The sequence below is a fragment of the Poeciliopsis prolifica genome, unplaced genomic scaffold, assembly GCF_027474105.1.
Source record: "Poeciliopsis prolifica strain line A6 unplaced genomic scaffold, Auburn_PproV2 SCAFFOLD009, whole genome shotgun sequence".
NCBI classification, from domain to species: domain Eukaryota; kingdom Metazoa; phylum Chordata; class Actinopteri; order Cyprinodontiformes; family Poeciliidae; genus Poeciliopsis; species Poeciliopsis prolifica.
Window position 1 is genome coordinate 5672709 of NW_026562384.1, and position 27698 is coordinate 5700406.

The 27698-nt window shown below is 43.8% G+C and overlaps 1 protein-coding gene across 5 annotated transcripts in view; it reads left to right on the forward strand.

The window, feature by feature from the left end:
• Positions 1 to 19683, forward strand: part of ebf1a (EBF transcription factor 1a) — a 74735-nt gene extending 55052 nt beyond the window's left edge. The window contains exons 11-17 of one of the 5 annotated variants that reach the window (XM_055034254.1): positions 3987 to 4075; positions 8714 to 8779; positions 10551 to 10713; positions 11903 to 12082; positions 15303 to 15500; positions 15695 to 15763; positions 16974 to 19683. In XM_055034254.1, the coding sequence (XP_054890229.1) occupies positions 3987 to 4075; positions 8714 to 8779; positions 10551 to 10713; positions 11903 to 12082; positions 15303 to 15500; positions 15695 to 15762 (764 nt within the window). In that variant the 3' untranslated portion in view covers position 15763; positions 16974 to 19683. Of the gene's footprint in view, positions 1 to 3986; positions 4076 to 8713; positions 8780 to 10550; positions 10714 to 11902; positions 12083 to 15143; positions 15501 to 15694; positions 15764 to 16973 lie in introns of those variants that run through there. The other 4 variants (XM_055034255.1, XM_055034256.1, XM_055034259.1 and 1 more) reach the window with 4 other exon arrangements.
• The last annotated feature ends 8015 nt before the right edge of the window (positions 19684 to 27698 follow it).

A 27698-nucleotide genomic window follows, 5' to 3' on the forward strand; every position in this document is an offset into this window, starting at 1 on the left:
TCTCCCTGTGAGGCTCCTAGCTGTCAGGTATTGTTAACTGTCGACATGCACGTTTTGCAACAGATAATTAGGGCTTACGTTCTAGCAGCGTCCTCACCTCCATTGATTTGTAGAATCTCCATCTTTTCCCACCTCCCCACCCAACCCCTCTTTCTCTCTCTTTCTCTCTCTCTCTCTCTCTTCGTTGGGCTCAGCCTCTCCCTTCCTTTAGGAGCGAAAAGCTCCACTCATCTGTTTTCTCTGTATGAATTTCCAGCCACGCATTAGTCTCCCTGACATGTTCAAGCGATGCTTTATTTAGCTTGTCGGATTCTGCAAATAAACGCAATCTCAGGGTTTATGGAAAAATGGATAAAAATTAGATTGTAAGGTATTGATCTGGATTGTGAGTAGTTGGTGGGGGGGTGTTTCTTATGTGTGTGTCTGTGTGTGAGTGAGAAGGAAGGCAAAGGGGGAGGTGGGATGGGGTCTTAGTGGGCAGCTCTCATCTGTGTGAGGAGGAGGAAAGGAAGGGAGGGAGGGAGGGGATAGGGGCAGAAATGAAGCCGTAATTCAGGGCTATTGAACCCCCTGCCACTGGCGGCATCGATCGCCAAGCAGCGCTTATGAGATCACACCTGAGCACGGGAGACTGCAGAGGGGAGGGAAGGACAGGGAGCGAAGAGAGGGGGAGGGAGCGAGGGAGAAACAGAAGGTTGTGATATGATCAGCTCCTTACCCTGCCGTCTGAGGGCCTGTTAAGGTGTTAACATCAAGCCTCAGAGCCAATTACCTAACCCTGCAACTACCCTACCCACTCACCTCCCGGCACACACAGCGCTGTGACACAAGCCGCGGAGACAGGGCAACCGGGCGCTGACTTTTCAGCTTCCAGGACAACTGGACTGTTCTGATTTCTCAATTATCCTCCCACTTTCTCCTTACGCACCCAACATTCACCCTCGATGCCTCCCTTTCCAGTCCCCCCAACCCCCTCTTCGACACCCTAGCTTGATTTCCTTCCCTTCCTCCCCTCCTTTCCACCCTCACCTCTTCGTACGCACTCCCCCTGCGGCTCTGTGGGTTATTATAGTGAAATATGAAGCGATGTGGATTCTAGGCTTCATGAAATTTCCATGAGCATTGATCTGATCTGATGTGGGTGATTGCTAGGTGAATCCCTCCAGTCCAGGGCTGTTGCTCATCTATTCATTTATTTATGGCAGTTATGTTTTACTGGCTTTGATTTGCTCTTCTGGAGAGCGACAGCTAAGGATTATAAATATACCTGTATGAGAGAGTGGGAGCTTTGAATCCGGGAGTGCAGAAGCCCACCACTCCTTTATTTTTTTATTTTTTTTCTTCCCTCTAGCACTAACTTCTGCTGTAAAATGTGAGATATTGAACATAGACCTTACATTCACCTTTGCAAGATTATAACTGAAAAGTTAATTTATTTGATTGTCCAAAAAAAAACAAAAAAGAAATCTTTCACCTATCCAACCGGATCGATTTAGAACCAAATCTCAATAACATTAAAGAGCTGGAAAAGAGGCATGAAAGCAATATTACACCATACTATACAGCAAAAGAGAGAACAATTTTACACTATTAACACCAGAAAAGACTAAAGTAAACAGCAAACATCATAAAATCAAGCGGCAGAACAAAAAGTGCAGATTTGTTGAGTGATTTTTATTAAAGCATGTTTCAGAGGGGGACGTGAAGAAGAGAGACCAAATGCGGTACAGGGTTTGAGAAGCAAAAACCTGAACCTTAATACCAATAACAAGGAGCTGGTTTAACTCATAACTGTACATTTGAAGGAGTTTTCTCAGTGAGTGTTTCATGGGATGAGGAGTGCTTACACTCCTCATCCCATGAGGAGTGTAAGCACTGGACAATGGTCAGGTCAGCTGGACAATGGTCAGGTCAGCAGTGTCATAAGTATTGAAACTAATTTGTATTTACCTTATGTAATCTTCAAATATGTTGAGGAATTCAACTTTTGGCCATCAAAATGAACAGAAATAGTAACTTCATTTATATCACTTTCTGTGCAACAAATTAATAAAAGGCTACCACTCTATGAACTGAATTCCTAAGAAAAATGAACTTTTCAAAGATATTCTAATTCATGCAGATGCACCTGTTAGGGCACAAAAACAAGGCAACAAATAATCCCTAAAGAGATGAAGCAAAAGTAGTTAGCGAAGTGCGTCGTCACCCCGCCCCCACACACACCAGCACTTCCTCTGGTTTATGGCCCTTGAAAACGAGCAGAGACAATATCGTTTCCTCTCTCAATTACCAAAATTGTGTCTTTATTTGTAATAGGGGTATCCTGTATGTCCTAGGGTTTTTTATGCTATTGTTCACTCGAGGCTCATTTGGCACATTGAGCAGAACTGATAAAAAATTCATCATAAAAACAAAAGCCTTTGAGACGAAACAGAGGATTTTGCCGGAACAACCCCCCTTCTTCTCCCCCCACTCTTTTCTCCTCTGACTCTGGTGGGTCCTAATCCAGGGAAAATCCTTCTTTAGGCTTTGCGGGGATCAGACAATGGGGGGAGTAATGTCAAATATTTGTCCCCAGAAATAATTCACGCCGCATTTGTTGCATGCGATCGTGTCATTGTGTTTTGTTTCATCCGTTGGATCATCCAGCCTCTAATGTCCGTCCTTCTTGGGAAGTTGAGCCTGCCCCTGGCACCGGGACTTTTATTCCTTCTTCCCTCTGGTGTCTTTGCTTCTAGCTATTCACCTTTCCTTTCATTCACTCTTATGGATTACTGGGAGCAGTCCACAGGGAGAGCTGTCCAAATATGTTTGTGTTGCCAAAGGAGAGCATCACCTACTCTTGCTCCTGTCTGTGGTTCAAGAGTGTGTTTGTGTGTGTGTGTACAGGAGTGAAGCAATGGTGAAATCACTGGAGGTCCAGCAGGACAGCTTGTACTCATACCCTCTGGGGGCCCTTTTTTTTTTTGTTTTTTCTTGGGGCCGCCTAGTCAGCCTGGCTGCTCAGATGTGAGGCATCAGCCCTCAGGAAACATCCAAGCTGCGACCCACAGGGAAAACAGACGGATGGGACAAAACGCACCAAGGCAATTCCCAGCGAATGGCAGTAGCTTTTCTTTGTCTTCTGGCACAAAATCCGAGTCCAAGCGCACTCAGGCGACTGGGCGCTCGAAGGGAGGGACGCTCCCCTGAAAAGCAGTCAAGGCCTCACGTTGACTTCCAAGGCGGCTCAGGAGCGAGCGACGACGGTTCAGAAGCACAACGAGATGGGGAGAAAGGCAGAGACAGTACATTAGGAATGAATTATGTGGATAGAGCACTTATCCAGCAGTCCTCCTCTGAAGTGTTTGTACTGTACGCCTCAGATCTTCATTGTATTTATTCTAATGTTTAAATATTCATGGTAAATCTTCTCATATTCAATTACCGTTGCACGACCACAGCATGCAGAGAGAGTGCTTTCTCCCTGCCGCCAGGATGAGCTCACTCTGTGTGTGCGTGTGTGTGTGTGTGTGTGTGTGTGTGTGTGTGCGTGTGTGGTTGTGTGTGCGTGTGTGTGTAGGTGTGTGTGTGTGTGTTTAGCTTGTTCCCTGGAGCTATCAAGCCTTTGTTATATTGGAACCAAGCTCTGTAATTGCTTATATTAGTCGCTGATCAACGCAAGACCACAAGATTCACACACACACAGTCACGCACACAAACGTATTCACCCCCGCATGATTCCTGACAGTCTTTTTATTAACCACCAAAGCAGGAGACAGAGAGAGATTCATTACATCACAGGCTAACAAAGACACACACCAGAGCCTACGGAAAATACCGACGTTTCTGCCACGTTCGGTTTCACGCTCGATTAAGTCAGGTGTCCGGGACGCGTCCTGTCATGTTTCTCGGCTGAACCTTGTGTGTTTTTTCTTATCAAGAATCATAGATTTAAAGCGTTATTTCTGTATTGTCGTCATGTTGTCCTTTTTTTTTTATTTCAGCACTAAACGAGCCAACAATAGACTACGGCTTCCAGAGATTACAGAAGGTCATCCCCAGACACCCTGGAGACCAGGAGCGATTACCCAAGGTACGGCGCCTCTCCACTCTTCTCGTGTTAACATCCTTCTACTGCTTGCCCAGTGAAATGATTCCACAGGAGCTTGACGTGAGATGTATTGAAAACATCTTGAGTTTCATAGAAATAGCAAAGGGCGCTGTGTCCTCGCACGAAGTTAGTTCTTCGGAGACAGTCAAACGTGTATGACAGACTACAGAATGCATATGATGTCATGGAGCAATTCCTTTCGTTACTATTCTTACCCCTTAAAGTTTTTTCATAAATTGTGATGTATTTTATTGGAATTTTCTGTGATAGAGCAACACAGAGTAGTGCATGACAAGTTATGGTTGCACAGAAATCTAAAATGTAAAAAGTATGCCATGCATTTTTGTTCGACCCACTTCACCCTCGCACTCTTTAATGAAACTCCTTTTGGAACATCTGAATGTTTAAAGTCCCACCAATTTGTAATTTATTCTCAGTTTAAATAAATTTAAATCTCCATGAATTAACATGGAGATTGTTCACTAGTTTGTTGTTAGTGAACAAACTCTTCCCACAGTTCAAAATGTTACTGCTGGGTCAATTGGTCTTTATGAATTCCCCTTCGTGTGTGTGCTTAGTTGTTTGTCCTGTATTTCTCAGTGTTGTCCTGTGATGAACTGGTCACTTATTTGAGGCTTACATCACCTCTCGCTTGTTGACCACTTGAGATCGGAGTCAGCAACCCCACAATAAAAAAGTGGGATTGGATGGATGGATGGATGTGTTAGAATGGTCTAATCAAAGTACAGACTTAAGTCAAATGGCGACCAATCTGACTGAGTTTAAAGAGTGAGCAAAAATGTCTTTGTTGACATTTTTCAGAGAAAGGTGTTTTCGTCGAGGTCATATCATATGCCATATTTTTAAAGGTTTTGATTGTATGTTGTTAAAAAAAAAACTATGGTACATAGTTATTTTTTAAACTATGTACCATTCAACTTCACACCTTTGAACCGTTTAGTGTTAGTCTGTCATATAAAATGGAAATAATATACTTCTAACAGGACAAAATGCAAAAAGTTGTGAAATGCTTTCGCCGGGCAATGTTTATGGAGATTTTCCGCAAAAGGAGATAATTAACAGGAACAACAAATAAAAAGCAGCTCCATTTATTCTTCCACTGAGTGTAAGGTCATTTAAACTGGCAAAGAGGGGTAGATGCAGGGAGGAAAAGAGGAATAGAGGGAGGAAGGGAGGCTGAGGCAGAAGCAGGTTAGGTGATCCATCATAGCTGTCCAGTCCTACCTCCTGCCGGGTCAGTGGATCGAAGTCAACCCCGGGTGGACTTTATTACTTTCAGCACACATCCACAAGAGCAGCGCGCACTAAAAGAAGTCCACACGTGCACGTGTGCACCGGGTGGAGAGAAGTGGCCACGAGGTAGAGATGCAGAGGGAAGATAAAGAACTTGCCGATCCTGGCGGAGTGTCTGGTGGATGCGCGACTTGTCCCGTTGAGTTCTGGTCTTTAGCCTATCAACCCCCCATATCTCTCTAAATGTCTTCGTATCCATCCATCCGTCTCCTCTTCCCACTCTGGCTCGTTCTCCCTCACTCGGTGGTGTCTCTTTCCTTTCTAAATGAACAGCGGTAGCTGGCAGGCCCGCTTGTTCATTTCAGAGCTATTGATTTGCGCCTTTATTGAGGTAATAACACTTTGTTGACCACACTTCTCCCAATTGTTGGCCTCAATCATCTCAGTTGGGCAGGACAGAGGAACATGCAGGTAACTTCTGGATCTACATACAGTCACATTGTCTCGACAACGTATTCACCGAAGTTAAAAATGTGATCCTTTGTCTGATTAAAACTATTAAGAGGTTTGTTCAATAGTTCGCAATCAATCTGATTGAAAAGAAGGCGTCTTAAAAGATCAGCTTTCAAGTCTTTTCACAAATTCTCAAGTGCATTTAGGTTTGGACTTAAATTGAGTCATTTATAAACTTTGATCTAAACTGTCCCATTGTTTAACGCTCTCATTGACTAGAGCTGGACGACGTGTTAAAATCTGCAGATATTGTTTTATAACCTGACCCCGCTGTCTCTGGCCTGTTGGCTGTGTTCCTCTGTCCTCTGATTGCTCTCTGACAACTCTGAGTCCTTCATAGAACAGCTGGGTTTCCTTTGAGATAAAATCACAATCAGGTGATTTCTTGGAAGCAATTTTTGCAATAAATTTGATTTAGGAGTGTGACTTTTACTTTGAAAAACCAGGATGTATTATTTCCCGTATCAGGTGTGAGTCATTTTTCAAAGCATGGTTTGTAAATGGATGAAGAATCTTACTCTGAACATGTTCAAAGGAGAGCAAGCAACCAGACACCTCACACACACACACACACACACACACACACACACATGCACACACACGTATACATGCAATGGTGTTTTCATATCTTGTGGGGACTTTATGTTGGCTCCAGTCATTTTCTACAGCCTAACTTTTGCCCTAACTCCCCAAAAAAGTCAATTCACACCTCAGCTCTAAACCTAACCCAAAAATAGCATTTCCCCTCATGGGGACCAAGAAAATGTCCCCACATTGTAGACAGAAATAGGTCCCCACAAGTATATAAAAACCAGGTTCATACACACACACTCTGCTGTAGGTAATAGACAGACGGTGAGAGTGACTAGGTAGCTGGACTGCAAGGAGTTCAGCAGAAGCTGTGGGCGTCTGGGTGTTGCTAATGAGTGACCAGCCCTCCAGACAGGGGCCAGGCTCTGCTCTGGATCAGGTTCCCCTTCCTGTTGATGTCTCTGTGGGCCTGACTTTACGGGAAGAGACCCTTGCGCCCAGGAAATGGTCTCCCCTTACAGCGGCAGAGCTAACCACATTTATCTGTTTATCAGAACGACTCTGGAGCTCGGCCTAATCGCGTTTAGTTACTGGACAGATCCCCGGCTAACGAGAGGCTGATAGGCACAGACGGGGCGCAGGACCACGAGAGAGTGATTAATAGAAGAGGGAGACGAAAGAAAGTAGTTTGGAGACACAGGTGGGGAAGGGAGGGTGCGGCGGGGGGGGGGGTGGAGGGGGGGGGGTTTAAGTGACCGAGCGCTCACGTGTCCTCCCGGAACATTGTTAACACTCCAGCTGCAGATCTGGTTGGGTCCTAATGCCTCACACTTCCCTCATTTCCCCCTCTTCTTCTCCTCTGCCTCATCCCTCTCTTTCCCCTCCATCCGTCCATCTACCGATCTAGCAGTCCCTGGGAGGCGTGTGGCGTGGAGGAGAAGCAGAGAGAAAGGAAAGGCGGAGAGCGGCACATACATACTAAAGAACCACTTACCTTCCTAGGGCCTCTACATCTCTCAATCACCTGAAGCAGGCCTCCTCTCTGGTCTCCACCTCCTCCCCCGCCCCGCCGCCTCCCCCCAAGATAGTGCTAGTAATGGGAGGTTAACACAGAGGCAGCGCTCCCATTATTGAGTGAATTTAGCACCTCGGACAGCGCTCTACAATCTTTATTGCTTTGCTGACCCTCTCGTCATGTCTCGGCCGTGCTCGACAGCTTCCACATGTGTGCGGCTGTGTGTGTGTGTGTGTGTGTGTGTGTGTGTGTGTGTGTGTGTGTGTGTGTGTGTGTGTGTGTGTGTGTGGGAGTGGTGGGCGGAGGGGAGGGGGAGTTTGATATGAGGTCTGATTGAAAGGCGGTGTGTCACGGAACAGAGAGCACACATGCTTCGGGGCTTGTTCACAGCGAGGGATACACTCAGGAGAGTATAACGCACAGCGTGTGTGTGGAAAAGAAAGAGGGAGAGAAAGAAACTAGAGGGAGGGGGTGGGAGGAGGGGCGGGGGCTGCAATTTTCTGGTTGTCGCACCTCCAGCATATATCCTGGCCCCGGCACATTAACTTTTAAAAAGGGTTTTGTAGGGCTGTAGGTGTCTCCATCACATGCACACACATATATAACGACTGCCTGGAGTCACCCACTCATCCACTCAGGGAGGGGAAAGGAACAGAGACGGAGAGAGGAAAGAGGGGTTGCTGGGGGGTGGGGCGGGGTGGGGGTGGCGGCGGTAACACTGCGTTAGGATAAATGTTTGATGTGGGAAATTCCGCTCGGCGGTTTTCACCTGAGCAATGATGTTCTACATTTATCACACAAAGTGGATGTGGGGGCCATTCACTCGGATCATTACCGGGGTTAATACGGGCCAGGAGACGAGAGTGTTGCCACTGACTGGGGGTGGTTGTGTAGCCGTCAACCTGATGATATGTTGTGTTAAATGAAATTGATGCGTGATCATGCGCACCGGAGTCGCGATCCATCAGTGACAAAAAAAAAAAAAAAGAAGGGGAGTAGATGCAGAAGATGGTTGACTGATAGAGAGATATAGGCTCATGTTTTATTCACTGATAACAGTATCTTCCCTCTCCTCTCCCAAACTGCCCCGGCTGGTAACAAAGTGCTGGGAAAGGCCCATTTCTCTTCCTCACCCTGCCTCTGTCTGCTTCTCCCCCCGCCCCCCTCTCTTTGCCACTCTCTGTTCTGCATTCACAGCATAATGTAAGAAGTGAAACGTAATAAAAGTGACTGAACTCTTTGAGCCGTCATGCTCCTGATCAATCCCTTTCTTCTCTCTCTCTCTCTCTCTGTTTCTTTGCATGTAGGAGGTGATTTTAAAGAGAGCCGCCGACCTGGTGGAAGCCTTGTATGGGATGCCTCACAATAACCAGGTGATGACACTTACACAGAAACACCATAATCCATACAATGATCTGAGGTTCTCATGGTAACCTGAATGAAATGTGTCGGGGTTTCACGGCATTCTTGTATTTACACATACAATTGAAATACAATATGATCTAATTACTTTTAGCATAAAAGTGGATGATGCTCGTTCAGCTTCCTGGACAACACTTCCCATCTTTTTCGCAGCTGTAAATATTTCCTGATAGGATAATTTGTTTGTCTTGGAAGCATGGAAAGATTTGGTTGCCATCTGCAGCCAGCTCAGTGAAAGTGGGGGAAAAGGGAGCGCAGCGTTACTCTTAACTCCATGCAGCCAAAGAAAACACCGGTCTCTTCCTTAGTTTTATGGTTCATTAAAAGAACCTTAAACGGCAGGAATGTTGATTTTTCACACAGTTTCTCTTGTTTAATTTCCTGTGAATCAGATGCCAAAGATGTTTTGGAAGAGGTTTAGGGTTAGCAGAGAGAAATGCTTACGCTCCCCTCCCCCACCTGTTTCTTGGGAAGTCGTGGCCTGGACTATTAAGAGTGGACGGCTTGCTGCTCCAATGCTGTAAAACAGACAAGTGCAGACTGGTCAGCTACACACATATCCTGACTAAACTACCAACTACCGTTTGCTATACAGCCAGAAGGCAGATTGTTCACCACAGCAAGCACTTCAGTGGAAAATATACACTGATTTATTTTTGCTCAAGCCAGTGCATAGAAAACAAAGTAACAGTGAACAAATATTATAGGTATCGCCATTAGAACTGTAATAATTCACATGTCACACTCTACCAGAAATAGAAATTGTTGTTGCTTTTCAATGGAAGTCATTAGAACATGTTAGACTTTTTTAAAGCTTTTGCGTTATTGGTGTGATTTAGTGAGGCTATTGTACTGTGATAACAAGCCTGGTGTCTCACGCTATATGTGGTGCAAATGGGAATATTTAATCTCTTTTATCACAGACTAGGAGAAAAGCTGAAGAAGTACAGTGATCATTACGAGGCTCTAATTGTTTGCTGACTTAAACATGCATGCACAGAAACACACAGCAGATTCCACACTGTCATAAAGAACCGGTAAATATGAACAAGAATCAAGCTAAAGTATAAAAGCACGTGGCAAAAACGAGATATGATGTTGCAGCTTCAAGCATTGGATTTGTGGGAAAACATTTACAACGGATGCCAGGTTTTCCGGAAAATTCATCCTAAACTCATAACGCTCGCGGAAATTGCTCAAAGCTTAAGAGCTACATCTCAAACTCTAAATGTCTCACTTGTCAAAGTTAACGACAGTAAAATCAGAATGAGCCAAAACAAATTACATTGAATATTAATGAACAAAAGACTTCCAGAAGAATGTCCATTGGTAAAAAGAAAAAAAAAGAAAAACAATGTTGACGTATGACTGACATTCTGGGATTCTGGGATTATAGAAATAGAAACTCAACATGCAACACAAATATCCCTTATTCGCCTTTAAGCAATGTGACGAACGTGTGATGGATTGGGTTTATTTTCCTCTTTACCAAAGTATTTTGAAGTCAAAAGTCAAGTTTGTGAGGTTTTTTTTTCTTTTTACATTTGAGGCTGGATTAAAAACATTTTATATACTGGCTAAAACTGATTCATTTCCATTACGTGTTGAGATTTAAGATTCTATAATTAAAAGAGGGCGCACTTTCTAATTACCACTGTAATAATTGTCTAATTCCTTTTCTATTAGTAACCAGAGCTGGGTTTTTTTCTTCCTGCTGGTTAGGAGATGATTCTGAAACGAGCGGCGGACATCGCAGAGGCTCTCTACACCACAGTGCCGCGGGGGCACAACCAGCTCGCCAGTCTGGGCAGCAGCTCCGTTCACGCCGGCATGATGGCTGTAAACTCCTTCACCGGGTCGGAGGTGGCACAAACGGCCAATCAGGGTGAGCAGAGCGCAGCGAGAAATGGTTAAAGTCCAACACGGAGGGAAAAGTGACAGGAGTCTAATTTATTTTCCTCTTTCTGAGACGGATAGTAAAAATGAGTAGTGCAATGGAAATTTTATTTTTCATGTGGGAAATATAGCGGGGGTTGATTTAAGAGCGTCGAGCGTCGAAGAAAACCTTTAAAATGCAGGACAGGGGAAAGGAGAGCGGAGCTGGCGGGTGGCAGCGGGAACGAGGGGGGAAAACTCGAAAGGAGCAAAGAATGGCTGTGAAAGAGTGAGGAATGGAGAAAAAGAGAGCCATGGATGGAGTACGATAGAGAAAAATGAGTGGGCCCTTAGGGTGTGTATATCAGACTGGGGTCGGTCCTCGTCTGACAGAGAGAGATGTGGGTGCAGTCAGTGGTGATTCATCACATGTATCAGGGGAGCGAGAGGAGAGCGGATGGACCTGCCTCTGGAATGTGTCTCAATAATTCCAAAGAGCTTCTTCTTGCCCTTCGTCTTCATCTGGAAACATCTGCAGGCATGAGGCAAACAAGGGAGGTCAGCTGCTCATCCCGTAGACCGTAGCTTGTATCATGTGAGGTGAGAATGGGGAGAATGGATGCTAATTATGGAAGAGTGGTGCGCTGGAGAAGAAGAAGAGAAAAAAAAGACCACGGTATTAAAAAAGAAAAAAAAAATACTTTCACTTCCAGCTGTTTTTCCTCCGGCGTCAGCATGTTCAACCTGAGAAGTCTATTTATCGTCTTCCTTACTACACTGTCCACCTTGTACTCACTCTTTCAAGTGAAGGAGCTCTCCAACCTATCAGAAATGCAGGCTTCATTCTTTATAAATTACAGCAAGGCTGTGGGAGCACTTTGGTGTTAATTGCCTTGTCAATGCATCTAAAACTGGAGGGGAGCCAGCGGGGTTAAAGGCCTCTTGTTTCACTTGTCAGATCTCTCATATCATTCTTCTTGCACTCTGTTCATTGCTTTCGCGCTTTGCCATATGTGTAAGAGTTTTTTTTTTTTAAGAAATCTTGTTGGCTCATATTGCTGCATCCATCAGACTTGTACGGAGTTGAGTACTTGGCAGGCTTGCATGGAATATTTCTCTATTTTCCCTCCATCTGCTTTACCTTCTAACACAAATCTTTCTGTCTTTCCTTTTTTCTCTCTCTCTCTCCCTGTCCATAGGTTTCAGTAGAAGTACAAGCAGTGTGTCTCCTCATGGTTACGTCCCCAGCTCCACTCCTCAGCAGGGCAGCTACAGCTCTGTCTCCACTAGCATGAATGGCTACGCTAATTCTGGCATGGCAACCCTGGGCACTTCACCCAACTTCCTCAATGGATCGGCAGGCAACTCGCCCTATGCTAGTGAGTAAATACATCACATCTTTCAGGCTAGAGAGGTGGGAAAAGACTGACCTCCCCCCATCCTCCTGCCTCACTGCTCCCCCAAATGATTGTTGAGGCATTCAGTAATTATTTTAGAAAAGAAAAATAAACCATCCTGGTCATGATGAGACTGCTAACTAGTTAAGTCTAGGTAAGACTGGCATAGGTAAAAATCCCGGATGAGCCCCCAAATCTGTTGTAAAAAATAAAGAAAATAAAAAACTGGAGCATAGAAAACTGTGTTGAGTTTTAATATTCAATATAAAATGATTGTCTGGTTCAAATCCAAACCCGACTCTCAAAAGTGGCCAGTTTATGACTCCCAAAATTGTCGTAATCAAACAAGTCTCTGTCAGTAATCAAATAGACAGACAAACTTGCCCGATTTTGAGTATTTACTAAGTGAAGCAGTGAAGAGAAAAACATAATTTCCATGTCCAGCATGACCTTCTACCCCCTTTAAATTATCAATCATTCCCACTTCTTATTATTAGAAACTAAGAATGTATTATTATTATTATTATTATTATTATTATTATTATTATTATTATTATTATTATTATTATTATTATTATTATTATTATTGTGGTTTCTCCCCAATCAGTCATTTCCAACATAACAGAACACGTTTTTGAGACAGACTGAGGAACAAAAGTGAGATCAAGAGTTGACTCTGAAGTATTACAGTTCAGCTGGGTCATCTGTTTCTTTAAGAGCAGAGCCAAACACAAATCCCTGCTTTATTGGCCAGGAGAGCATATCACCTAGCACCCCCCTTCGAAATACACACACACACACACATATCCGGCCCACTTCTGTGCACACACTTTCACCCCCTACATTAAAGACCCTTGATTAAATCAATAAACTAATTGCTAGAGAAGCAATTCCATTTCAGCTCTTTGATTCCTGAGTGTTAACAAGTATTTTAACAGGCTCATCGGCCCCACACAGACACTTTCAATCAATGGCCCCTCGGCCTGCCTTTGTAGGTCCAATTTTCATTAATTGATTAGTTAGGCCCCTTCATAAATGGATTATGACTTTATTGCAAAGGATTTGTCAGGAAGAGCCATAAAAACTAAGTGTTGGATAATAACAACAATAAAAGCAGACGCAGGTATCAGAGGGCAGGTGAAATACGACTCAGTTGATTGTAAAATCACTGGGGGGAGGGGATGCTATTAGTGTATTAGCAGGCAAAAGACAAACATGGCAGAAATGAATGGATGGGCAGGTAAAGGCGGTATTTTTATTTGTTGCTGATTTTTGGGGTATTGTTGTCAATACAATTGAAGGCTTTTCACAAAAGTTTTTGAAGCTTTGTTCAAAACTACTCTACTGTTTAATATCATTTTTTTAAAATATAGCTTTTTTTAAAAATATCTTCTGACCATTAAAGCTCCATGACTACATGAAGCCCTGAGATATTCCAGATCCTACTGGCTCCTGTCCTGTTGATCAGAAGTTTAGATTTAAGCCTTACATGGGTGACTTTTTTTAGAGTCAGTGTTTAAGTTTAAAGAGGGCTGAATGATTGGTTTAGACCAGCTGCAGAGAAGGTATCGCTGCTGATTTTGGCTAACTTGCAGCAAATAAAGTGCACTCTGATCAATAAAAAAAGCAGTTTATTTCCATTGAAGACCTATATTCAGAAACAGATCATTCATTTGTATAACAAACTATATGATCTCTAAAGTGATTTTCTTACTTTATTCACCCATTAATGACTTTCTTGCTCAATGAAACGTTTGCTATTGCTAATTATTTAAGAACTTCATAGCAGCATTGCTGTCTTAGGCACTTTGATGTGATTATTAAAACCCTTGAAGCAACACATTTTCTGAACAACAATAAGTGACAAACCCAGTAATCTTTTCTGACATAAAAGCACCCGTCGTTTTTCTTTCTCTGCTCATTGAACAGCAGATGCCGAAGCGCTCACAGGCGGTCCAGTCTTCACGCAGCAGTCCCTCCGAGCTGCAGTCAGAGCAGTGGTTTCTTATACCTCCACAGTCAAGCTTTAAATGAACCACTCATACATGACGCCTCTACTGGTTGATCAGTCAGAAAAGAAAAAAAAAATTCTAAGAATAAAAACTAAGCAGCTCACCAAATCTTTTTGGTCATATTTACAAACCACTGAAGGCGCAAAGTCTGGATTGTGAAATTAAAAATGAAATCAAATGCACAGATGGTGGCTTAAATATGTGTCTAAATATACTTAGGATGGTTTATGCATTGTTTGGCCTCACCACAATGTTATTCCACTCTCCCATTGTTTTCATTACAATTATGTAATACTGCAAGTGATGACGTCAACTTGTGTTTTTTATGATCTCCGTTCATTTTTCTTAAGAAATTGCAAGATGCTTTATAATAGACAATGAAAATAGCCAGTAAGCAGATTAGAAATGTTCTTTTAAAATGTGGCTACATTAGCAAAACCAACCACTACCTCATTAAAGTTAATGTTGGCACAAACTCTAAGACATTCAACAAATGGGGATGTTGGGGGAAAAACAAGCAAACAACATATGGGTTTAGATGTGTTCTCCTTATGCAAATCCCAACATTTGATTCAAACTTTTCAACCAGAAATGTTGCGAGGGCCACCGGGGCAGAATTTAACCCAAACAAAGCTCTGCTTCAACTGCAGTAAACACACCAAAAGCCTCAATAGATCTATTTTTCCAGTGAGCTGAAGCCACTTTCTTTTATTTTGTCATTGCTGAAACCAAACCGACTCTTGGATTTGGGTGGAAATCTCACAGATTTTCTGGATTAAACATGATATTACAGTGAATAGCTCCAAAAACATTTCGGAGAAGTTAAGGCGATGCCAACCTTTGAGCTCCGGATGAGTCATCAAAACATTAGAAGAGAGGGAAAGGAGCTCTCGGTGGTTTCCTTTCACGTTTAACACAAACATCCCGTCACCCACGTAACTGCACGGTAAAATAAAAGGCTGGTAACAACAATCTGAGTCAGTTGATCTGAGTTCAAAACGTTATCCCTCCTGCCATCATCCATTGACCAGTCCCTTTCTGTTCATCCCGTTTGCCTGTCCTCTGCCCTCGGCCTTCTCTCTAACCCCCGTTTCTGTCTTCAACGCTCCATCCTGTCTGCTCTTCCCTACCCTTCCCCCCCTCTGCGGTCCCACATAAACACGCCTTCCTGCCCGTTTCTCCCCTCTCAGTCGTCCCATCCAGCCCGACCATGGCGTCGTCAACCAGCCTGGCGTCCAACTGCAGCAGCTCCTCCGGCATTTTCTCTTTCTCTCCGGCCAACATGGTCTCCGCCGCCGTCAAGCAGAAGAGCGCCTTCGCCCCCGTCGTTCGGCCCCAGAACTCGCCTCCTCCTACCTGCACCAGCGCTAACGCTAACAGCCTGCAAGGTGAGCTGACGAACAAAGCCACTTGCAAGAGAGGAACAGCCTTTTTACTTTTACTGTGCACTGTCTCTAACAGCACTTTCTCACTTTTACTTGTACACTTCTTCATCTTATCCTCTCTTTCTTTCTCCTCTTTACCCCTTGTTCTCCCTTTCTTTGCCTTTCTTGCAACCTCCTGCTATTCCTCCCCTCTTTAGATCAGACTTTTGTGGATTCTAGCAAGTACTCATCAGCCAGCTCTCTGCAGGGCCTGGCCTTCTCCTGAAGTATGTTATTCTTCTACTTCATTTCCTCCTCTCCATATGTTTTGAATTCTACATTCTTACATTTCTGGTCAGAAGCTTACATTTTCTCATTTCGTGAACTTGGGGCTTTTAATGATGACGTATGACATTTATGCAGATGATGAGTGCGTGTAAATTTCTGACCGGAGCTGTTTCAACTGGTCATTTGCAACACGTCACACAGCCTTTATTTCTTTGTTCTTTTTTTTCCCCCTGCTTTTTTGGTCAGTCTTGATTTGTCAGTGTGATTGTGCCACACCATATGTGTTGCATTTCCTGTTTTCGCTTCCTGCTTCCTGCCTGTGCCCCCATTGGATGTCTCTCAAGGAAGGGGCCGGGGAGAGTGGTGAGGTTGCAATGCCACTGCAGGTCATTCTGTTCTCCCATTTCCATTGAATGCAGCACACTGTCTACACGTCTGGGCAGGATGTTGTACAATGTGGAGATCCAGAAAGAGAGAGAGAGGTAGAGATGATGGATGGGAATCTTTATCAGAGCCCCGAGCTAAGCACTTCCTCGCTTCCTCTGGCGGCGTTGATGAGCGCTGACCACAGTGACCCGAGACCCAATGGCCACCACGCGCTCATCACACACACGCACACACAGTTCTGTTAATCCCAACGAGCCCAAGACTGTTATGGAAGAACCAGGGAATTAGTGGATTGAAGACAGAATCAATACGAAGCCTCTGATGGCTTCTGTATGGGAAAAAAAAAAGTGAGGAAGGTGTCAGAATCAGACCGATAAGCTCAAATGTTGCTTTTCCTTGAAGCTTAATTTTATCACCTCTGTGGTCACAGTCATGTTTATGTTGCCCTCCGAAACACAAACTTCTCTTACACGATTGAACTGCTAACGATCAGCTGCTAACAGCTCCGTAGGGCCCGCGAATAGCCGGACCGCGTTGTCGACGTACGCCAAGTTAGCGGCTCGGCGGAGAAAGAAATGTTTTCATTCCTTGGCCTGGAAATGAAGAGATAATGAGGCAAAAAAAAAAAAAGAGTCTTGTTCGCCAGATGCCAGAGCGACTTTCTGTTATGTGACTGTTTTGATGACAGATGAAACCCAGCAATCATGGGACTGACCCCTTTCTTCCTCCCTTTACCCCACTTTTCTCCTACTTTTTCTTTTTTTTCTTCTCTCTCTCTCTCTCTCTCTCTCTCTCTCTCTCTCTCTCTCTCTCGCCAAACAGCAATCCCTGGGATGATTGTTCCACCCATGTAGAGGATGTGGGAAGCTGGGGAGAGCGTTGAGAGGAAAAGGCGCAGTAGCGGAGCCTGGTGAGCCCCTGCTGCTCTCCAGAGCTTCAGTGGAGGAAGCAAAGATAAGACGCTGGACTATAAAACTCAGGCCTTTCCAGTGGGATTTCATCGGAATGGGATATGGAGGAAGATAAAGGGGACATATGGAGCCTTTGTGATGTTTCTTTTTTTTTGTTCTTGTTTTGTTGTTTTTACCCCTTATTTTTGGTCGAATTAGTGTAGCATCTCTGACACCATGTCGGACGGAGTGTAAAGAGACTGATCGCTTGCCCACAGTGTGACACTGACCTCATGAAAAGAGCATTTATTTATCTTGATGTTTATGGCTGGAATCTTTGGGTTTGATCATGGAGACCACACCTCCCATCCCCCCCACCACCACCCCGCCCACCCATCACCGTTTTGCGGCCTGCGCGGTCCATGAAGTTCTCAGTTTGACTCGCACGCGTCTACAACACAAAACGCAACGAAAATTGTAGAAGAGAACCAGTTCCACCCTCAATATTTGCTGCTAATTCTCTCACAAATCTAAAGAGTCGTCCTTTAAAATCACCCCAACCTGCCTTTTGTGTTTTATGTTCCCTTCCACGTTTTGTTTGTATGAATTTTTGAAAAAACTGTGAGGATTGAGCTGTTTGCAATATGCTTTTCTCTGCTTTATCATGCGAAGAAAAAGGTGAAGATTTTGTCTTTTGTTTGTTTGTTTGTTTGTTTGTTTCTTTTCGGTTGGAGATGTCGGTAAAGACTTGAAAAGCCGGAGGATGTACGCGTCCAGCCAGCACTGTTACTGAAGGAGCCTAGCAATTATCAAATTTTACAAAAAAAAAAACAAAGTAAAAAAGTGTGATATATGTGATATATTTTTGTACATATTAAATAAAAAGTTGACTTTTGTTCCTTTTTTTTAAAAAAAGAAAAAAAAGAGAAAGAAATCTGGCATCTCGTTTCCTTTCGCGATAGCTATAGTTTGGGATGTGAGCATTAAAACGTCTTATGGCAGCTTCTCAGTGCAGACAATAGATTTTTTTTTTTTTTGTGTTGTCAATATCTCATCTGCAAAACACAGATTTGGATTCAGATAAAAAATAAAGGGGGGGGGAGTCCTGTAAAATATTCTATAAATAATGTATTTATCCTGTGTATGTACATTGACTTTCACCATCGTTTAGTTGTGTTGTGTACGTTTAATGCAAGTAATGGAACATGTCACAGTCTTTTGCTTTGTTACTGTTGTCTCCCACTATTTAAATGTGACTGTTTCAATTGATTTTTTGACTGTTTTTTTTTTCTTTTTTTTTGCATTGATAAACTTTTTTTTTCTCTCATTCAAAACATGCCATTGTCTATTTTTGTATTATTTGTAAGTTAATAAAAGAAAAATCTGTTCTTTTTTTTTTATTTCCCGATAAAAATGTTTATTGTACGGCAAAAAAGTAGCATCTTTACAGAGTATTTGGTTGAGGTAGATTTTTTTAAGAATATAAACACACATTAATATATACTGTAAATCTATATCTTTTTGTTTGAACCTTCGAGGCTTTTAGATGGATACTGTTCTTGATCTGATAATATGCATGGGTTCATCTCTTGAGTGACTGCCTTGTGTGTGTGTGTGTGTGTGTGTGTGTGTGTGTGTGTGTGTGTGTGTGTGTTGGTATGCGCGCATGTGAAAACCGAGAGACTTAAGGAAACGTTTGGTTTATTCTTTTGTTGTGTTCTCTTTCTTCCTCCCTTTGTTCCTTCTTTTATGTTATTTATGCCTGCTTACATCTACTATCTATATGCTCTTTCTTTTTTTTTTCTTTTTTTTTTTTTTTCTGCCACTGTAATCCTTACCAGCAGTCTAGATGCCTTAACAATGCAAACCCTTTTTCTTCGTTCAATCACATGTACAGTTTTCTACCCTTCACCACAATTGTGTGTTGCCACAGAGGAATTCACGAGAACTTTGGGGACAAAGCACAAACCCGCTCTGTTCGGTGCTGAAGCCAGACTAGAATACAAAGAGCCATAACTCAACGATCTCACACACCCCGATGTACTATAATGCTACGGCGATGGCGTGCTTTGAAAAAGGCAGTCTGAGCAGACTGACTCCTCCATGCTTGCTGCACGTTAGCGTTGAAAAAAAAATGTGGTTCTTTTTTTTTCCAATTGGGAAGCGATTTCAACAGCAAGTCGGTGATTTTTTTTTTCTTTTCTTCTTCTTCACAACACAAAGTAGTACTTTTTGAATCTTTAGACGAGCACTGTCACAGCACAATGTTAATATCTGACCTGCGCCGGCCTCATGGCTAAGTCAAAAACAACGACAGCACACGCAGCCCCCCCACCACCCCAACCCCCCACACACACACACACACACACACACACACCCCTGTCAGCCATTTCTGTCATTTCCTCTTTGTCTCTGCCGTGTGTCTTCAAGCTGTTGCTGGACGGGCGGGAGGGGGTTGTAGGGGGCGAATGGGGGCTTTTCTCTCTTCGCTTTTCTTTTCTTGGGCCCTGGTTTTGTTAAAGTGACTAGAGAGGATCGTTTTAGCGGCGGCGCCTGCTGACAGACAAGTGTTTTTCAGGCACTTCAGTTCCTGCTCCCGCCCGGGCCGGGGCAAGTAGAGGAGGCTGAAGGGGAGGCCTTGCGGTGGGGGGGGAGAGGGAGGGCGGGTGTTGGGGTGGTGGCTGGTCTGTTTCAGATAATCTACAGAGGTCTGTTGTCATACAATGGCATCTTTGTAAGCAAAGTTCCCTCCTGGACATGAATATCAGTAGTGGGTGACAAAGTTTTGTATTTAGGTAACAAACAAGAACAAAAAAACAAAAAAATGATGCAAACCAAATAGCTGGTGTCTATTTTTTTCCTCTGTTTGTCTTTGACTGCAAATACACTGAACAGCTCTATAATATAAGGGAATTTAAAAAAATCTACTGTATAGATTGTTAATGTTTTTGATGAAAATTGAGCTGTAAGATAACTTTTGGACTCTCACGATGTTAATTAAAGTTACCTCTTGTCTGTGACTCTTGTCAGGTGTCTTCCTTTTTGTTTTTTAGTTTATTTACTGAAATGACGAGCACTGAGATGTGAGCATCCTAAATGGCCATTTAACAATAACGACTGCTTTAAAGTTGAACTCTTGTTCATTATTTACCTGCATGCAGCAAAATCTCTGAGCCCTTTGCGAGAACATCGGCTCACGGGATTTCAGACGCTTCAGAACCAAAGAGAAGATGCACTAAAGTGGTTTTGAAGAGAACCGGGCTGGACTGTAATGGCCCGATTTGATTTTCAGTTACCATTTATGTAACTTAAAACGGCTGCATCACTCACCACAAATGCACGTACTGCACATCTCTAAGTATCCCAGTCAGACCAGCATCACAGTCTACACACCATATTTCCAGTCAGCACATTGAGAGCAGTTTCTGTGTCGTACGTTTGTTTATTTGTAATGTGTTTGGTCTTGGCTGCCTTGGTGAAGGTGGGACAGGTTCCTGTGCTGTGTCAGTGGCAGATTTGCTCTTCAAGCAGCAGAAAATGCAACATTCCTCTTGACTTTGTTGAATTCACGGCCCATGGAGCCGCAGCCACTCCAGCAACTCAAAATTGACAACAGAGCAGAAGAACAGAGAGGAATAAAGCAAAACGAGCAGCTTGGAACCAGGGAGGAAACAATGGTGATAGTAAAGCCGTTTAATTAAATAAATGGTAATACATGATAACAACAAGAAGAATCAAAGAGAATGAATGTCTAGTGGGTTCACAGCCACACTGGAAGCAAATGTGATATATTTAGTTGGTATATGCATTAAGAATGCAACCATATAAATGTGTGACTATGGCAGACATGGACAAAAACAACAACAATCTAAAACACATTTCTTTATGCAAAGTCACAGAGTTTATTCCTCTGTTCTGTTCTTCCACTTTCGCCACATTGGCTTCCATAATAGCTGTTCAGCCGTGTGATCGGCGATTATGATCTGCCTGCCCGGTCTCTGTTGTTGTTTTGACTGGAATAGATGAAATACTTCAGGATCCATGTTTAGATTTGCTCAAAGTGGTCCCCGTCAGCGTAGCGTTCGCTAAACCCAACAAATGGCTTTGAAATGCGCTTCATTTTCTCAATCCCAGCTGCGTGTGCTCAGCCTCTACTGTCAGTCAACCCAACCCTGTGTGAAATCAAACATCAGCCACATGTTTGCGATTTGAAAGTGACAGTTTGTTTCTGGTGCGGCTGTTATATATCCTGTTGGGATCTTTGAGTGTAACTTTGCAGTTGTTGAGATGAAATAAACGTCCCTATGTCTGCTTTAAAGACGTATGAAAGTTTAAGTTCACTAAAGCCAAAATGCGCTCCGAAAATAAAACACAGATGAGTCAAGACATATGGCGTTTCACTGCAAGAATCTATAAAAGGCTAAGCTTTGGAAAAAAGGTGCGCTGAAGAATAAACTGATAATTCTGCTTGGTGTGCATGTAGCTTGATGACATCACACAAGAATTAGCCAACTCTGTGGAGGATGAGCAACTCGACCGGTTGTGACGAATTTACGACAAAATAGCGAAACAAATGGACAAAAAAAATGATTTATGGGCAACTTACTACATCTGAAGTCGCCTGAATGGATTTCACAGAAAGATCCGGGAGGTAGACTTTTGGGGGTTTTTTTGTTTGTTTTTTTTTTGAAGCTCTGAGGTGAACCCTTTTCATTTGAAGTGAAACTGTCTTGTGCAAACAGCTGACAGGCAGCCAGAGAGGATGAGAGTTGGGGAAACGGGTCATTCCACAGGTCAGGAGCAGGGCCCGGCCCTCCTCTCTCTAATGAATCTAATTCATTAATGCATTACCGATGGCATGGTGAACATGGTTAGCCTGACAAGTTCCCTCCGAAACATATTAGTTAATGATGATTCCAAGGTTATTAATTGCAGAGGCACCAGCCCACCATAATCCCAGTCATCATTTGCATACCCGGTCATCAGCAGAAAATTAATTTCTTTTTTATTTATTTATTTTTATCCCCCCCACTCTCCTCGCATATCTAATTTAGGAGGCCGCGAATTGGATTAGGTCGCGAAAATTGCGGCGACCGGGATTCTGCTGACCTCAAGAGTATTCCAGGGTCTTCACGGTAACCGGAGATTTCCGTAATGCCGAAAGTGAGTGAAGGAGAGAGAGAGAGAGAGAGAGAGAGAGAGAGAGAGAGAGAGAGAGAGAGAGAGAGAGAGAGAGAGAGAGAACCAGGAAGTACTGATGAAGTCAAAGATTCGCGTAAACACACAAGGAGGGATTATTTGTGTTCGCCTACTTAATTGCCCAAAGGTTTATAGCTGCAGAGCCCCTCCTCCCCCCACTACATCTAATAACGGAGTTAATAGTTTGCTGACAAACTGTAAAGTGGTAGGTCGAGTGCATGTTTTTTTTTTTTTTTTTTTTTTTCCAGCGGCGAGAGGAAGATTATTGAATTATGGAGTTTGCACACTTAGTCCTCGGGAAAGTGAGTTCTATGGGCCTAATGTTTCTGATTAGCCGAGCCGAGCATCGACGCGCAGTTGCACCGAGGAGCAGCTCCAGGGACTCAGCTTCAACCCCCCCAAACGCTGAGCAGCACACGCACATTCAAACTCCCGCTCATAAATCATAAATGCACCCTGACAAAAGGTGAAGTCATTTTTTTTTCTTTTTTGCTCTTTATTTCCAGCTGGTTTTCAGGCTCGGGATAGACTGGTCAGTGTGGGAGGAGGACAATGGGAGTGGGAGGCCGAGGGCAGCCGCGGAGCCGGCAGACCTCGGCACTCCGGGGACCCAGCATTAAAAGGCCCCATTCCTGCAGAGAGAGAGAGAGAGAGAGAGGGGGGGGGGGGGGGACATCAAGAGGGGCGCTGTTCGGGGAGCCGGGAGAGTGCTACTAGTATCCTAATGAAATATATTAATGCATATATTCCTCATGCTCCCACTCCGCCTCCTTTCCTCCTTCTCATTCTCTTCTCCGCGTGGACACACGAGGGGAGGAAGAGCGGAGAAGCGCGTTTGAAAGAAAAACAGGAGTCCCCATGGGGCCCCGCACACAGGAAAGAAAGGAAAGGAACGGAAAGGAGAGAGGAGTGGGTGTGTGGGGTGGAGGGGATGGAGGAGGGGGGTGCAGAAAAGAGGGAGACCTAGACAGTGAGCAAAACACAAGGACCGCTGGAATGAATATTAATAGCGCTCTGAGTTGGAAAAGAGTCACATTGGACATTATGGATCGACTGGAGGCTGGCAATGAGAAGCGGGTTGCATTCCTGGCCCCCCGGTTTGCCGCGTCTGTTCGCATTAGACGAGCATGTGCAGCTCCTTTGCGCATGTCCTCGGAAGAGAAGAGAGCCCAACGCCGCAAGATGAAGGATGTGCGGAGCGCAGGCAACGCCGGGGACGAGCGTGAACTCACATTGGGGACCCCCCCCCCCCCCCCCTCGCCTCCCCTCCACTCGCGCGGTCGTTTCCCACAATAATTATTCCCGGCGACTGTGGGTGTCGGTCTATGATCTGTGTGGTACCTGTCAGAGGGAGCCCCGGCAGAGCCGCCGCTTTATATTCCCTGTAATTGCTGCTGCTAATTTACCGTGCGTCGGCCTAATGAGGAGGGAGGTGAGGGGCTGGGGTATGTAATGGATGTTAGAGAGATGGAGACAGCGCGACGCATTTCAACAGAGCCTGCAGAGAGGGAGAGAGAGAGTGAGAGAGAGAGAGAGAGAGAGAGAGAGGGGAGGCCGGCGAACTGTGTGTGTTAAGCAAGCATGTAGAACACTTATCTTTATTGTTTTACTGAAATGAAAAAAGATAAGCTGTTTGCCCTCCCCTCTTCCTTCTTGTCTCTCCACTTCCGTCCTTCAATCTGCTGATGATACGGCGGTGACCGCGCCATTAGTCCTGCTTCTTGTTTGGTAGTTTTATGATAAAATATATAGATTTTATTTTTTAAAGGGCGCTTGGTGCCTTGAACCCTTACACATTTGATTATGTTAATTGTGCCAACTTACCTTCAGTGGTTTTAATATATACAAAAATGACTTAAAAGAAATTTGACTTTGCAATTTGAGGCTTTGACATTGTGTCTTACTACTCTTTCCGACAAGTCATGGCTCCCTGGCGCAGTTCCGCCAGGTATGTGCTGATTGCTGCTGCCGCTAGTCTGGAGGAGCTGAGTGGGGAAGGGGCTCTCCGTGAGGTGGAGGTTGCAGCTCCATTGAGGAGCTTTGTGAAAACAGCCAGTGTTTGTGTGAGAGCAAGAGGTCGAGCATCTCCTAATGGTTGGCACGGGAGACTTAAGATTTCCTCAAAAAGGCATGAAGAGTCAAAGCGGCACTCCAGGTACGTTTATGATGAGGAAATGACATCCTTACATTGTCAGTATTACGTAATACAGCCATTCCTTGTTTAAAAAGTGCAAACCTCAGTTTGTTTCACTTGGTTTTCATGTTATAAATCAACATAAAGTAATGTAGAACTGTTAATGTGAAGTAAAAGAAACAGTTTGATTACTCTTTTTTTGTGTTTTCAGCAACCTTTCGTTGTAATTTCAGCAGCAAGTCATTTGGAGTATGACCAAAGAGTTTAGCACTAAGAGAAACTGATGTCTTTGTCCAATTCGTCTTACCTTAAACTCAGATTTGGAGAAGAATATCAACTGGACAGTCTTTCCACGGATTCTGTGTTCAATTTAGGTCTGAACTTTGACTGGACCGATGGTTAGTTATGCTTAAATCTAAGCTCCAAGGTTGCTCTTTCATCTGTGACCATTTCCCGTGCTATTTTTTCAGCCTCTCCTGCTGCCACCACCGTGTTACACAGCAGAGATGGCGTGTTCAGGGCTTCTCTGATTTACGTTCCTCTTGCCCTTTCTGTCAGTTTTTTTTTTTTGTCTTGTTGAGTTTTTCCTTGGTTTTCATGCTGTTGCTTTGTCCCCTAATATCCTCTAACAAACGTCTCAAACCTACACAAAGCGTCTGAACTCATACTTTGAATAACACAAAGCAGGACTCTTTACTAATTAGACGGCTAAGTACATCTGTACGACACACTTTTCTCATTTTTTACACGTAGAAATATTAAAAACCCAGACTACGATGACAGGAAATTATTCTTCTCTCTCCATAATCCCGCCTCATTTTACAGATTACATAAAAAGAATCGCAACAACGTCAAAAGCTCAAAGGGCTGCGGATACCTCTAAAGCCACCGCGGATTATTTATTTAATTTATTCCGCTATTAATTAGAGGAAGAAGCAGGTAGCGCGGAGAAATGGCCCCTTTCCTACTTCTCCACAGTCACAACTGACATTAAACCCGGCGGTAGAGACAGTGCCACATTAATGTCATTCACACTTTGAAGCACCGGCGCTATCTTGTGATGGCGACACGTCCACCCTTCATTTCTCCCTAATGAGGTCACGACAGAGGCCAGCGGTTTCAGCAGGCGCACACACCTCTGTTTGTCATATGCGCTCACACACACACACACACACACACACACACCCCCACCCGATCTCCTGACAAGTGCTGGATTGACGGGGTCGCTGTTGATTGATGCGCCGCAGTTCCTCCACATGTTCTACAGCTCAGTCATTTAATTATGTTTCCCAAGCATCATTAAGTACCATTATATTCTATCATATTCTAATGAGAGAGGTTGCCCGTCACAGGACAAGCTAATTGGTGATTAATGTTGTGTATCAGTGAGAGACAAACGCAAGATTGGCCATTTAATGACACAGCTCTGTATTTAAGTGCTGAATATGGGGGGGAAAAAAACACAAACAGACTGAGAGGGAAATTACAGAGCCTGGACGAAATCAAAACAGATATTACCTCCTGAAGGACTAATCTCACACACACACACACAAACACACATGTGTCCTGCATTATTTCCTGGATTGTTAGATACATTACACACACTTACACAGAAAATGCTTGAACCCCTCTCTGGAAACATAACTCACCTGCTCCTCCAGATTAACCACTAACTCAGTATTGATGCACCACCTCACAGGTACACACACGCACACACACACACACACACGCCCACACACGCACACAAACATCCTCATCCCGTATTGACATGCCGCGCGGCTGTAGGTGTTTCCATTTAAGGTCAGTCAATTGCCTTAAGTATGTAATGTTAGGAGGGGGGTCCGTAAACATGTCAAATTAGCAGTAATGAATGAGCAGACACCGGCGACGGAGAGGGGGGGCCGCTGTCAGGGCGCGGCGCTCGGGACAATACATTACCCTGAGTTATCCTAGCCTGCCCTCTTTGTAACACACACATTGACTGAGCAGACACGGGGCGTAAACTAGTGGGACCCATTCAGTAGTCACACACACTGCTTTAATGGGCTGTGGGCCTGATTGGTGTCCAGGAGATGGAAAACAAGAGAGGTAAAAAAAGGAAACACTCCTGACAAAGAGTGGACATGGTGTTAAATGTAGGGAAGTTTAGAGTTTGAAAGTTAGCAGAATAGGTTGTTTACTTCCAAAGTTAAAAATCAGCTCTCAAGTTGCTGATGAAGGGAATCAACATTCTTGCATCAGACAGCTGCCAAGGCAGAATCACTGCAGGTTGTGAGTTCTGATCATCATCCTTATGCCCTGATCCCAGGATTGCATAACTGTCTTGCATTGCTGTGATGGAGGATGATACTCTATGCATGGTCCAATATAACATCAACTTACTCCAATATTGCATTGAAGACAAAATAGTACCATGCAACGCTATGTGGACCTCCTGCGTTGATGGCGATTTCCTCATTTCAGCATGCTGGAGGCTTGAAACAGAAAGTGAAACTGAGTTTCTGAATGAGTTGACTAAAAGTTACATCAAAAACACACAGTTTGACTCATGAGCATTTAACTTTTCGTTTTCAGGAACATTAAAGTTCTAAGAAAATGAAAATTCATATTTACCCCACTAAAACTTGAAATGCTCATTTATGTTCTTGTAAAATAATCACAATAAGGTGACAGTTGATAATGTTAAACTTGTAAATGCATCTGATTTCATTGCATTGTGTCTTTTTAAAGATGTTAACTGATAATAGATTGTGGAATTGATTTAGTCTTAAATTTACCCAAATGTTTTTATTATAGAGTGTAGCTTGAGAGGCAGCCATGTTGGTCAGTGTGCTATGGCTAATCTACCTGTGGCCAGTGCTGAATGGTTTGTGTAACCAAACATACCTTTAAGGGGAGAATATGTGCCTTTCATAAACAGGCAGACGTCATGAACAAACTGTTACATGCACTACAGCAACTCCAAGAGGACAAAGCTTATTCAGATGACTTACCCTTGCAGACTCACTTTCACCCCCTGATTACTTGACAAAAACTTTTTTCATGAGATTCGAGTCCCAGACCTCGAGTCCAAGTCAATTCTGAAGTTTTTTGGGGTTTTTTCTTACTTTGCAACTACAGCAGAGACCACAGTCCAAGTGGCAGACCTAAGCCATCTCTGTTGACAGACAGGGGAAGAAGAAGAAGAAGAAGAAATGCAGAAGAGAAATTATGAAAGCAGATAAAGAGATAAATCGAGGACTAAGCCAGAGGGAGAAAAAACAAACTGCGATATTTATTTTTTCTTCTCAGTGTTGAAACAGGAAAAGGACCTCTGGTTTAATA